Source organism: Pseudorasbora parva, chromosome 1, assembly GCF_024679245.1.
Source record: "Pseudorasbora parva isolate DD20220531a chromosome 1, ASM2467924v1, whole genome shotgun sequence".
Lineage (NCBI taxonomy): Eukaryota > Metazoa > Chordata > Actinopteri > Cypriniformes > Gobionidae > Pseudorasbora > Pseudorasbora parva.
Genome location: NC_090172.1, coordinates 11,252,366 through 11,266,645, shown reverse-complemented (window position 1 = coordinate 11,266,645; position 14,280 = coordinate 11,252,366). Strand labels below are relative to the sequence as shown.

General features: G+C 37.2%; 2 protein-coding genes across 3 annotated transcripts in view; both read left to right on the top strand.

Moving 5' to 3' along the window:
- dhx15 (DEAH (Asp-Glu-Ala-His) box helicase 15) overlaps window positions 1–10,461 on the top strand; it is a 56,783-nt gene extending 46,322 nt beyond the window's left edge. For both annotated transcript variants that reach the window (XM_067421388.1, XM_067421311.1), the window contains exons 10-14: window positions 1,395–1,586; window positions 4,539–4,661; window positions 6,189–6,379; window positions 9,647–9,816; window positions 9,923–10,461. In XM_067421388.1, the coding sequence (XP_067277489.1) occupies window positions 1,395–1,586; window positions 4,539–4,661; window positions 6,189–6,379; window positions 9,647–9,816; window positions 9,923–10,040 (794 nt within the window). In that variant the 3' untranslated portion in view covers window positions 10,041–10,461. The remainder of the gene's footprint in view (window positions 1–1,394; window positions 1,587–4,538; window positions 4,662–6,188; window positions 6,380–9,646; window positions 9,817–9,922) is intronic.
- LOC137045142 (uncharacterized) overlaps window positions 1–14,280 on the top strand; it is a 395,631-nt gene that overhangs the window by 157,281 nt on the left and 224,070 nt on the right. The window lies entirely within an intron of this gene.

Here is a 14,280-nt window from a genome sequence, read left to right as displayed (position 1 = left end):
CCATTATAAAGGCCACTTTCATAAAAATGTACTTGTAGGTCTAAAATTCCACGTATGGAACATTTATTGTCCAACAAGTATTAAAAAAATATTTTAGTCAGAATTTTTGCGTTCCTATTCTAATTGCGCTCCGTCTGGTTTGCGCGCAGGCACATCTCTAAAAAATATTTCGATATATTGTACAAATTTGATATACCATCTGGCCCTACTCTCACCATTGTCCCGACACCGATGTTCAAATCTACATGTTGAATCGGCCCAAAAAATCCAGACAACGTCAGAACGAGTCGGCCATCTCTCAAAAGCGGCCCAACGGCTGTGTCCTTAGCTTAACCCGCCCTTAAAACACCTCCATACGACGTCACACAACCTCACAAATTCACCAGCTGACTGAAGATAAAACTTGAAACCAAATGAATGGATGATTATAATTGTACACGATTTGTCTACGTTCTTCAAGTAGTCACAGATATTTTCCATAATCATGTGTATTTCATACACATTAGTAGCCTTTAGCATAATGTAATGCACATAAGTAGCCTTTAGCATAGCATATACATTTCTGCTAAGAATCCCCATCATATAGCATGGAAGTTATTTTAAACAGTGTTATTTTAAACAGTTTTGAGCTGAACATTTTTAAAGTGTCTTAAATGTTGAAGTTAGCTTGTAGCTTGATATTATAACATGGGAAATGAGCAGCGGTGTTGTCTCCTGACTCCGGTAAATGCCGCCTTTGTTCATGACCACTCTTCAAGCCCCAGTTGGCCCACTTTGGACCAAGGTATTTGACCGGTCAAAATCCCTGGATGTTGGGCCAGGGGAAGCCCTGATAAAGCCCAATTGAGCCCCGGAAGTGACTGGAAACGTGACTGGCCCTGGCACGCATTAGCGTGCTTGCTTTTGGCCCTGCTGTGGAAACATTGCTATTGTCATTCACGTTGCAAAACCAAACAAAAGCAAGCCTTGAGAATCCAGGCTTTCACTGTGAGATGTAACCTATTAGAATGCAGTTAGAAAGCTATAAAAATTCCAAAGCTAGAAAAGAGCTACATGAATCAGCATTTTGGAACAAATAGTTTGATTTAAATGATTACATGATTCACTCATTAAAATAAGGACATTCTGCTACCTATTGATTGTTTTAGTTTTATGTTTGAATCCTCAAATCTTAAATATGGCACTACCCTGACTAAGGTTTAATTTACAAAATATTGTCAAATTGTTTAACAACAAAAAATCATCAAAATATAATTTTTGTCATTATCACATGCACCTTTTTAAAACGCCTCCAACAATCTGCCATCTACCCATGGAATCTTCCTGTGGCATAGTTTCATTCACACAAATTTCACAATTTTTTATTGTATTTTAATGTGATATTTTTCTGCCAGCTCCTGAGACCCTGATGCGAGCCCTGGAGCTGTTGAACTATCTCGCGGCACTGAATGATGACGGTGACCTGACGGAGCTGGGCTCCATGATGGCTGAGTTCCCTCTCGACCCCCAGCTGGCCAAGATGGTCATCGCCAGCTGCGAGTTCAACTGCTCCAATGAGATCCTGTCCATCACCGCAATGTTATCAGGTAGTATATGCTCATGTACACAAGACCCCTAAATATGAATTATTACAGAAGAATAGCTATGGAATTTAAGCTAATGGACAATGAAATATTAATTATTTGTGGCTCACTAATTTTCAATTAGAAGTGTGTCTGAAATATGCTCGGGACAAAACAAAGATGTTAGTCTTCTGTTTTATTGTCTATATATGCTCAATTTCAAGTTGCCAACCAAGTTAATCGTAATGGTTGCATAAATTGTCTGCTTATGCATTTAGCTGCTTGGCCGAAGCCATTATATAGAACGACTCTCAAAGGACGGACTCGCAAACAGTCAAGTCTCTTAGACTGCCAAATTAGAATGGCGCTTAAGCTATTAAATGTCTGTGATGCAGAGGGGTGGGGGAGAGTAGAACATAGCATACAACTACTTAAGACAGGGGTGTCCAAACTAGTTTTGTCCAAAATGAAATATCCGAAAGGGTTCCAATACTCCTGTTCTGCATTATTGATACACTGATACGAGCTGTTCTTTTTCTCTCCGATGGCGAGTTAACACTAACCTGCCTCCTCTCACACACTCGTCTCATTCACACCGGTTGAATAGTGCTTGTACTGCGCATAATTGTAGTAACAAGTCCATCCACAACTTAGAATCTGACGTCGAATGGCAGCGCTTATTAGTTATCAAATGGTCACTCGCGGTTTAAAAATGTTTGCATTTAAAAATGGCCTAAAATGTAGTGCTGTCGTCATGTTGACATTGTGAAACAGCATGTGTAATTAATGTGTGGTGAGCAACATATACTATATTTTAATAGACAAGCGCTGATCCCTTTGAAATTAATCCCTGGGCTGTAATTGGTCAACAGGCCGGACTGTGGACACCCCTGGCTTAAGAGCTCTCACTTACTAGTGCTTTAACGGTTCAGATCTGAACTGGCCTGGGGTGCTTTTCCCGTAAAACGACGTAACTCACTGCTTAACTACCATAATACGCTGCATCGTTAAAGAAATCAACTCGCTAGTCATGTAACAAACAGTACAACCGAAACACTATTTTTGAAAAGGTCTTCAAAAAAGGTGCTTTAAATCTCAACAAACTTAAAGGTTTAGTTCACCCAAAAATGAAAATTCTATCATTAATTACTCACCCTCATGTCGTTCGACACCCGTAAGACCTCCGTTCATCTTCGGAACACAAATGATGATATATTTGTTGAAATTCAAAAGTTTATACAGGCCTCCATTGATACCAATGTCATTTCCTCTCTCAAGTCCCATAAAGGCACTAAAGATGTCGTTACAAAGCCCATTTCACTACAGTGGCTGTACAATTTTATGAAGCGACGAGAATAGTTGTACGGAAAAAAACAACAACTAAATAACTACTTGTATAGTGATGGCCAATTTCAAAACACTGCTTCGTGAAGCGGCAGAGCATAGTGAAACGGTGTATCAAATCAGCGGTTCAGATCGCCAAAGTCATGTGATTTCAGCAGTTTGGCGGTTTGACACGTGATCCGAATCATGAAACGATACGCTGAGTCATAATGCTTCGAGGCTTCACAAAGAAGTGTTTTGAAATCGGCCCATCACTATAAAAGTTGTTATTTTTGGGGGGGTTTTTTGCGTGCAAAAACTATTCTTGTCGCTTCATAAAGTGATTGTAGAGCCTCTGTAGTGAGATGGGCTTTGTAACGACGTCTTTAGTGCCTTTATGGGTCTTGAGAGAGGAAATGACATTAGTGTCAATGAAGGCCTTTCTGAGCATCAGATTTAACAGAAATATCTTAATTTGTGTTCTGAAGATGAACGGAGGTCTTACAGGGTCTGGAACGGCATGAGGATGAGTAATTATTAACAGAATTTTCATTTTTGGGTGAACTAACCTTTTAAAAGGCGTAAATTACGTTTGTATGTATTCAAAATAAAAAGATTTTACTAAATGTCAGCTTTCTTATTTTGCTCAAGATAAGGATTTATTAAGTCAATTTGTGATGCATACAAGAAACTGCGTCTAACCACAGGCCAAGAGCTGTCGTTGCAACCACACAAGTTTGTGATGGTCTCAGGAAACCCAGACTGGTTGAACTGTGCTGATAACCACAGAACTTGAGACCATAGTTGGCTAACAAGGCTTTTGGCAAACACCCCTGAGTAACCATCCACACAAGTACGGGCTCCAAATGAGGTCCAATATAACCTAAAAAAATGCAGTTATATATATAGGAAATATTTTAAATAATTTACACCAGAGAAAAATTATTTAGGCCTAAAATTTTATTAATTTGGATAATTTCTAACAAATGTAATAAAAATAAGCTTAAATATTATTCTAACTTAATATGATGCAGTTGTCAGTCATAAATTAAATGGGTAAGCTTTCTGCACTCAAACTGTTGTGACATTGTTTAACTATACAGTGATTTTTATTTTTTATAAACATATTATATATATATATATATATATATATATATATATATATATATATATATATATATATATATATATATATATATATATATATACATATTATATATATATATATATATATATATTATGATGTATAATAAAAATATTTTATTTGTTCAAAACTGCAAAAAATCCAAACGTAGGGAAATTTAAATGCAATTCAAATAAATAAATCCTAAATTTAGGCTATTTTTGTGTTTATAGCAGAATGTAATTTAAAGAAACGCCAGTCAGGTTTGAACATGTCGAGTGACCTCGTTCCCCCAGAAAACGATCAGACCGCAGGTTTAGCTTAATTTCCACTGCAATGATTTCTCTCTTTCAAAAAGGCAAAATGAAAAGCTGATAGCAGAAGCTCTCCCCCCACCCCAGCCTACCATTTGGTGTAGCGTACCCTGTGCCGTGCTCTAGCCTCAAAACTAGGCCTTGTGTCCTGTCTGGGTGAACGCTTGACTCATCCCTATGGGCGGCTATGTTGGGGCCCATACCAACCTTGTTTAGTCCCACAGTGCTTTGTGCGTCCCACCGAAGCCAAGAAGGCCGCTGACGAGTCCAAAATGAGGTTTGCCCACATCGACGGGGACCACCTGACCTTGCTCAACGTCTACCATGCCTTTAAACAGAGTACGTATACACACATACACTTGCATCTTGTGCTCAAGTGAGATGAATCCCTCCCCCCATTTTTAATTAACCTAATTGCCTAAATCTATTACAACTAATTTCAGGTTGTTTTTGTAGGTGGCCGAAAATCGTAATTTGTTTCATCAAAATCAGTGCCTGCGAGGCACCACAGTACAAAAACTGTTCTAAAAGGCACAGCGAAATATGTGCAGTTAATTTCTCACTTTAGCTAGCATATTTTCTCTCAAACTCTCATGGGGTTTCTTGCATCTCACTCATTAACTAGTAGTCACTGCTTATGTGAAACATGACAAAAATCATTAGTGTATGTTTGTGTTCATGTGATGCTGACAAGTTTCATATTACAGCGATTTATTTGGCAGTACAAAGAAGTCCAGTGAATCCAAACTCTTTAAATTAGATCCAGATTACAAACATCCTGAAATTAGCAGAAACGAGAGTCTAGAGTTTAACCCTCAGGGACCAAACCATTCATGTTAATGAAGTATTTTTCTTCACCCCATAACATGTCTTTAGGAAGCCATTGGTTATTAAAGCAATTTTATTTAGGCAGAATTTGCTTTGGGGTATAACTCTGAGGGTTGCATTTCTTCCAATTATATAACAATATGGGCCAATAGCTGGTATGCTCACGAGCTTTCTTGGATTCCGATTAACTATATATATATATATATATATATATATATATATATATATATATATATATATATATATATATATATATATATATATATATATATATATATATATATATATATATATAATAGGTTCTTCTCAAAAAATTTGCATATTGTGATAAAGTTAATTATTTTCCATAATGTAATGATACAAATTTAACTTTCATATATTTTAGATTCATTGCACTCCAACTGAAATATTTCAGGTCTTTTATTGTTTTAATACTGATGATTTTGGCATACAGCTCATGAAAACCCAAAATTATCACAATATGCTAATTTTTTGAGAAGGACCTGTGTGTGTGTGTGTTTGTGTGTGTGTATATATATATGTATGTATATATATTTATATGTGTCATTGTTAAATGATATAGATTAATTTATTTGATTTTAAAAAGATGATGTCTTTTAATATTTCTGAAGTCATGCAAGCCATTTGTGGGTTGATTCTCATGAAAGCAAAAAGCATGTGTTTCTGAGACACTGTTTGAACTTCCTGACAACATCGGCTCAAACAATGGCTTGAGTTTGGGATGGGTCTTTTTTGGCCAGCCAGTAGAAGATTCTGCTTATCTTGTGTTTATCTCTAGTGTTTGGAAAAACCTGTTTGAAATGTTTTCTTTTTCATTTCAGTCCATTTTGTGACGATTGTTGCAGAAGTGCTTATTTAAGTCCTAATCTTGAAATCTTTGAAATCTCCCGTTTTTGATGAGCTGCATAATTAGCGATTTACAAGTTTATAGATGATTTTGCAGTGCTGGTCTGAGTTCAGATCCACTTGTATATTGCTCTCAACCTGATTTTAATGTGTAACTATTCTATTCCCAAGACCACGAGTCAGTGCAGTGGTGCTATGATAACTTCGTTAACTACCGCTCGTTGATGTCGGCTGATAACGTGCGGCAGCAGCTCTCACGCATCATGGACCGCTTCAACCTGCCACGACGCAGCACGGAGTTCACCAGCCGAGACTACTACATCAACATTCGCCGTGCTCTAGTCACCGGGTTCTTCATGCAGGTATGTCTGTCTATAAATGTGCCAAAAATATTCAGTCACATTTGTTTGTTTAGCCTGTTAACTGTCAGTGTGTCCTGATGGCAGGATGGTTGGCACACTTGTTTATGCCTCACCCATCACATATTTTAATAATCATCATAAAAGATTTGAAAAATGAAACACTCAAAATTCCTTTTTAAAAGCTGTTTTGAAATTGGAAATTTATTTTTATGGAAACAGTAAAATGCTGTGAAACACTGCGAATTCGGACACTCGGGAGGTCGTAAGATATTGCGCAAGAGATGAGTCTGTTAACTTGATAATTGCATCAAAGCAGCTGGTAGACAGCCCGACTGTATTGCACAGCGAGCGGCAATCACTTTTGCGCTAAACAGAGACCGGAGCTTTCCATGTTACTGCTATAGCTTCAGATAGAAAAAATAAAGACAAAATATTTGTGTGGAAATGATTTGTTGAAAAGCAGAGAACAGCAGCCATTCCTTTCAACAGAAACATCCATAAAATTATCATGTCGGGAGGTGCTCGTAACGTGCTCGTCTCGTCATAATTCCTCTCACATGCTGCGAGCCAAGACCATACAAGTGTCTACGATGTTAACACTATTTTTCCTGAGAAAAAAAACCCTGACCTGTACGACAGCAAATATCGCACCCGTGTACACTTGTATTTAGTGGGCAATTTGTTTTAATCTTTTTTTTTCTTCTTCCCCAAGTTGTTTTGACACATGACTTTTTCCCCCCTAGCAAATCATTCCAAATGATTGTGTCAATTTCTTTAGTTGATTTTCATAAGATTTACAGTAAACAAGCTTCCATTTAACTTCAGATCTATCTAAACTTTTATGTTCAGGTCTATGCTCAAAAGGGGGAGGGTGACATTTTACAGGTTAATGAACAATAGGAAAAACCCAATCTAGTAAGCTTCAGTCCTAAAGCTTGAATTGCAATTGCAGATATCTATTGTAGATATCTATGTATGATATTGTGCAAAGAGATGTATTTTTGGTCAATTGTAATGTCCTTTGTTTTACCCTAGGTAATGTCTTCAGCATAGAGCAGGCGTCCCCAAATAGCAGTCCAACCAGACCGCCAGACAAAATGACAAGTAGTCCGATTTTACAGTTTAAAGCGAGCAGCATGTCAAAACAATGGAGCTGTTCATACCACAAGCGCTCGGCCGTTCATGATGAGGGTCATTCTATATCCTATATTTTTATCTAGTGCCAAATGCGCTTTATTCAAGCCCTTTCTGCTGTGAGATGTAAACTGCTAGGTTTATTTTAACAGTAGCACAATAACGGTGAGCAGTAAAAAATAAAAAGATACTTATGCTGTAACAGATGCCATCAGGCTTTCTAGCTCGAGAGGCGACAACAGTCAGCCTGGTCTCAGCGTCAGACGGCACGCCCACAGACCGTAGGCTGAACATCTGATGCATATGGCAAACTTTTCTGGAAACACTTCAGGAGTTTCAAAGTCGTCACCTGATGTCCATAAGACGTGTGTGTTGCGGTCTTTAATGGTCCGCCTGGAAACAAATGCCATTACGCCAGACTCACTCATGGAAGAAGACCGCCGTGGTGTTTACTACTGCAACAATGTGCGCTTACCAGGATCAACTTTAATGTGGCATAACAGAACTTTGTATCGCCTCAGTTTAAGCAAAGTAGGGTGAATAAATCATCATTTCAGCCTTACTACTAGTTTAAGCACCAAATAAAGATCAGAAGGTATGTCGAAAGGTGCAGTAGAACTTACAGAAATTCTTATGTTTCCGACCATGGAAAGACAGCAATAAAATAGCTTGTAAGCAATGTCATGTACCGTTACATTTACCTCAGAAAAGCCATTCAGTGACCATAAACTTAATGGTCGGCTAGAAAAAATGTATCTAGAGAGGTGTGTTTTACTATATATATTTATATTTGCACCTTATTACATATTCATTTTTTATTTATTTATATATATATATATATATATATATATATATATATATATATATATATATATATATATATATATATATATATATATATATATATAATATAAATTTATATACGTTTTTATGTCGGCCACCATTTAATGTTTATATAAGAATCTGGAGTAGAAACAGTTATGCAATTATAAAGTTACTTTTATAACTTTAATATAACATGGATTTAAACTGTGTGCTTGCCTGTGCCTAATCAAATGCATCAAGGGATACTGATATAGAGCCAGTTGTCATTAGATTTTCCATCTTTGCCTCCGACATCTTGTGGCAGTTTTATTTTTGTTCTGGAGGTTGAACCATAGACCGTAAAAAATATATATATGGATGACGCGACTTACTCCGTATCCACTGACCAGAGTTAAAGCTTTCAGACGCTCAGAAAGGCGCTGACATCTTAGGACCGGAGTCTGCGCAGTAGTGATTTCGGGACCAGAGTTGCACAGTAGAGAGCAGGAAGTACAGCCTCGAAATCAAAAGCCCGCCCACACCCTCACAGATGCAGAACACTTAATTATGTTGGTGTGAAATAAACCATTATGGAAATGTAGAAATTAAAGCTACAGCTCCAATCTGCTCCCAAAAATCCTGAAAAAAGTCAGTTCGTTACAGTTGCAAGTTACAGTAGATCGCCCTTAGTGTCAAAATGACCAAATCAACAATTCTGTATTGTGAATATAGGAGTGTCAAGACAATACGGTATACAAGACAATGATAGAACAGCCTTGGATGATCTTACAACTTAGGCTTTAGTTAATTCTTAGTCCATTTTATTATTTTTACATCTTAAACCGAAGTACAGCTAGTTTTAAAGTAGAGCTTGATTTCTCCTTTTCTCTGTCTGTTAGGAATGCAGAATCACTGAGCCTTGCTAATGTAATGCAAGGCTTTCTATCAAAGTGTGACCATTTAAACGCATACAAGAAATCAAGGCAATTTTCGTCCCACATAGCAGAAATAAATGACGTTTTTATCGAGTCGCTCTCCAGGAGGGGGACTTGAAACAAGTGACCTGACTAGTTGAATTACTCCATTAATATTGAAATATTTGTCAACATTAACCTTTACTGGTGAGACAAATTTGCACCTTGGTGTACGAATTACCGGGCGCTCTATTGCAGACGTCTCTGTTTGAGTCGGCCGTTTATTGAGACTGATTGCCCGGGTTAATCTCGACATCCTCACGCCGACTGTGTAGGTGCCTGAAGAAACGTCAGTGTGTGCGCATTTGGTTTGCTTGCGGTTGATTTATTTGTTAATTTGCGTCTCTGTTATCAGGTTGCTCACCTGGAACGCACCGGCCACTATCTCACAGTGAAGGACAACCAGGTGGTCCAGTTGCACCCTTCCACCGTACTAGACCACAAGCCCGAGTGGGTTCTCTACAATGAGTTTGTGCTGACCACCAAGAACTACATCCGCACCTGCACTGATATAAAACCCGAATGGTAAGCTAAATGCAGAATTTGTTTGTGCGTTGTTGGCAGAGAGTAAATAATTTTCCTTTGTTGCAAAAAACGAGTAAACATTTCTGTGTACCGTCTCATCCTGTAGGCTGGTGAAAATCGCTCCACAATACTACGAAATGAGCAACTTCCCTCAGTGCGAGGCTAAGAGGCAACTGGAGCGCATTGTTGCTAAACTTCAAACCAAGGAGTACTCTCAATACTGAACCTACACAACGGTATAAGGACTATACATTTTGAATTCATCATGCGCTGTGCAATGCTTCTGAGGTTGTACATCGTCACACATCGTCATTTGACATTAGATTTCTGTCTGTGTTTTGTTTTCCGTTTTGATTTGTCGTCAAGATATAATTATTTTTTTATAACTCTTTGCTCCCAGCTCCGCAGTGCATTTTGGCACCTGGTAAAAACATATTGTTAAATCGGTCAATCTAGGCGCCGAGGATTGATTGGGAGCAAATCCTTAACGGGGATACCACCATCAACTTTTTTTGCATGAGCATTCATGTGGATGTTGACATTCCTTATTGACATTGAGAACTTCCTGCTATGTTATTGAGTAGATAAGTCCCTGTTTATTCTGTAAAGGAGCTTTTACTTCAATAATAAAAAACCTTGATATCAGTCATGCTCAATCAAGTTCATGCGTACTATTCTTTTTGTTGACTTCAAGTAAAAAAAATCAATTAGCTTTTGCATTAGCTTCCGAGGAGGACCTGAATTGCAAAAATGCATTCAGTTAGGATCAAAATAAAGAAGGATAGACCATAATGTTTATTAATGGCTTTGGGTGGAGGTCTATTACATTTGAGTTCAGCTCAGCTAGTATTTCTATCATTTTTTTCAATAAATTAATGAAGTATGTCAAGTGGTCATTTTTGTTGGATTTGAGATAGGGCAGTCATGTAAATGTGCTCATTTATGAGGTTAATTGCATGTTTTACAACATAATTTTTTAATCATATTCACCCAGTTTCTTTCTGTTTTCTCTAGCTTTAATTAGTCAAAGAAATACTTCCACCCAAGAATGGATGTTTTGCACTGTTGAGTACACAACAATCCAGTATCTTGGTTTATCTGTTGATGACTGAGGAAAACTGGATCCCAATGGGACCAGTGAAGTCATTTTATTGCTCTCTATGAAAAAATCCTAAATGCACAGCATGTCTAAAATATCTGATAGATTTTACTGGATTATTCTCTATGTAGTATTAAGCCTTTTCTTTTCTTACATTTTTTTTTTTTTTTCAGTAATTAAGCATTGTAATTTCTAAAATATAAATAAAATTGGAGACATGGAATACTGGTTTGAGCACTATATATTATCTTCTGTACAACTTTGTGTGGTTTATTTGAGTTTAAGTTAATCTTATTTGTAGTGTCACTGGGGTAAAACACTGTTTCAGTCAGTCTTGAGAACCTATAGAGCAGTATTTCATCCTTCATATCTCTGAAAAGTCTTTTGTTTTATTATATTTATAAAAGAAAGATGCGCAGTACCGACTCTTTCCGGAAAAAAACGAGCAGCTGGAGGCATATCCTCTGGGGGGAGTGTTCCTCAAACGTGGAAAAGAAAGTGTGTTACCCTAAATAAACCATGACTATCAGTCAGATTCAACCATACATATACAGTATGATCCAGAATCTGATCCGGAGGCTAAAATTGAACAGCAGCAACAGCAGGATGTCTCTAAGTGGTACTGTAACTGTATTTGCTTAGTGGCTTGTCAACATTTGTTTGTGTTTTCTTGTGGTTTATGAGGCCATGATTTGGCCTATGGACTATTGTATGCGACAACCATAGACTGTATAAAAAAAAGTGCAGTTGGTCTTTCCGAGCAAAGCGCGTTTATGGGCGTGCATTTGCTGTCTCGCACCCTTCCGGGAGAAGAGCCCCTACAAGGAAATTCAGCCCAATTTGATGTCACGCAAACCCATAATCAAAAAAAGTTTGCTAAACGTTTAAGAAACCTGGAAGGATTATTTTTGACAGAAATACTCGATCAAACGTCCAACTTATCCAAGTCTTTAACAGTGTAAAAAGCTCAGTATGCATGAAACAGCATTTCACCCCCTCTAAACTAAAATTAAAATATAAAAATCAAAGCTACTTTATCATATTAATAAATATATGTAATTTGTGCATCATCAGAGGGTTTCAATTAGTTTTAAAATAAATACCTCAATATGTAGTCTCAACTTCTGCCGAATCTGTTTTGTTGCACAGCCTGAAAGACAAACAAAAAAATTATAATAATTGTAGTTTTATATATAATATATGTGTGTGTGTGTGTATGTGTGTGTGTATATATATATATATATATATATATATATATATATATATATATATATATAAAATATAATATAATATATTGAAGAGCGCAAGGCAGGTGATGGATGGAAGTCATTGATTAGCCCTTGCCCTTGGAGTTTAGTAAAATCAATACTTAAGAAATGTAAAGCACATGGCTGTCAATGTATCTAGAAAAGGATGTCCTCAGAACCTGAGTGGCGATGCAAGAAGGACACTGGGGAGTGAGGCCACCAAGAGACTGATGACCAATGAAGGAGTTACAAGCTTCAGTGGCTGAGATCGGAGAGTCTGGATATAACAACTGTCATCTGGGTGCTTCACCAGTCAGCTTTATGGAAGAGTGACAGAAAGAAGCCACTGTTGAAAATGTCATATGACGTCTCGGCTGTAGTTTGCCAGAAGGCATGAGGAAGACTCTGAAGCCAGATGGAAGAAGAATCTCTGGTCGGATGAGACCAAAATTAAGCTTTTGGCGATCAAACTAAATGCCATGTTTGGTGTTAGCCAATCGCTGTGCATCATCAGAAACGCACCATCCCGACCATGAAGCGTGATGATGCTGTGGGGAACTTCTCTGAAATCAATGCAGCAAAACAGACTAAACCTAAGCATTGCAGCGGCTGACAGACCCATCCAGACAATCTAAAGGTCAATGAATCACTTCAAATGGTGCATCAAATAAGTAGAGTTGCTCCATTTAGAACCAAATTGAGAATCCCTTTCAAAATTTTAAATCAGTTTCTGAATTGGAACTTATTATGGTGGAAAAAGGATGCAGAATGCAATTTTAATTAGATCATGAAGTAAAATTGAGATTGAGTTTTCAAGAAAATCACAACAAATGTAAAAAATAAAAAGCAATGTTTGTCAATTCAGTACATTCTTCCAATTTCCAGTTCAACATCATGTGAGTTCAAATTCACACTGAAACCAGTGTCTGGTTGCATAAAGTGCTTAGACTAGTCTTACCAGTTATAATTTTGTTTCCTTTTAAGACCCCCTGTGAATCACGTTTTTATGTTGTGTATGTCTATGCAGTAGGGCTGTGAATCTTTGGGTAGGCAGCGAATCGATTCGATTCACGATTCATAGGTTTTCGATTCAAGAACGATTTTCGACAATTCAGAGCGATTGGATTAGAGACAATTCACATTAAAATTCGATTTAATTATGCATTTTTTAATATGCATTCATAGGATTATGAAAATGCTTCCCCTAATGTATCTTAGTCAGGGTGTGAATTAGACACTGGGCTTCAGAGGTCAGAGAATGGGCCTTTTTGTTCTCTTTACAAGGAACATTTGATGATTCTGAAATGAAACCCGCTTTCTACTGTTGCTATAGTAATGGACGGAACTTTAATGCCTCTGATTGATAAAGCAACCGTGTGCTCTTATTTCAGTGTTGTTAATGTTGAAGTGAATTTAGCAGTTTCCTTAGTGTGTTCGGTTAAATGACATTAAGTTAGATTTCATGTATCATTCATCAGAACTGTGCGTATGCATTTTAGACACTTACAAATGTGTTTGCTCCGTTCATGCAATGTGCGTCCTTGAACAACGGGGGGTTTACTAACAACTGCTCAGGTATGACCCATTTCCGTAAAACTTTAGTATTTTATTTTATATAAATGAGCAACGGCGAGCGCAGCACAATTAATCTCTCTATTGATTTCTCACACGTAGTAGATATAATCAATATTTATTTTGAAGCACCGATTCGTTATTGAATCGCGATTCATTCAATCTGTAGCTTTTTAAATCGAGTATCGCCCAAAATTAATGATTCACAATTCAAAATACATGTTTCAAGATTGATACGTCAGGATTTGTAGCCAATTGATGCATTGAGAAAAAGAGTGAATCATTACATCCCTACTATGCAGTGTTTTGTAATATGCTTTAAATGATTAGTTCACTTCAAATTGAAAGTATCCTGATAATTTACTCACCCCCATCTCATCCAAGATGTTCATGTTTTTCTTTCTTCAGTCGAATTTTTTTTATTTTTTTTAGAGGAAAACATTCCAGGATTTTTCTCCACACTGTCTTCAATTGCAACGTAAATTTTAAAGGTCCAAATCAATTCAGTTTCGAAGGGCTTTAAAGGCTCTGCACGATCCAGATGAG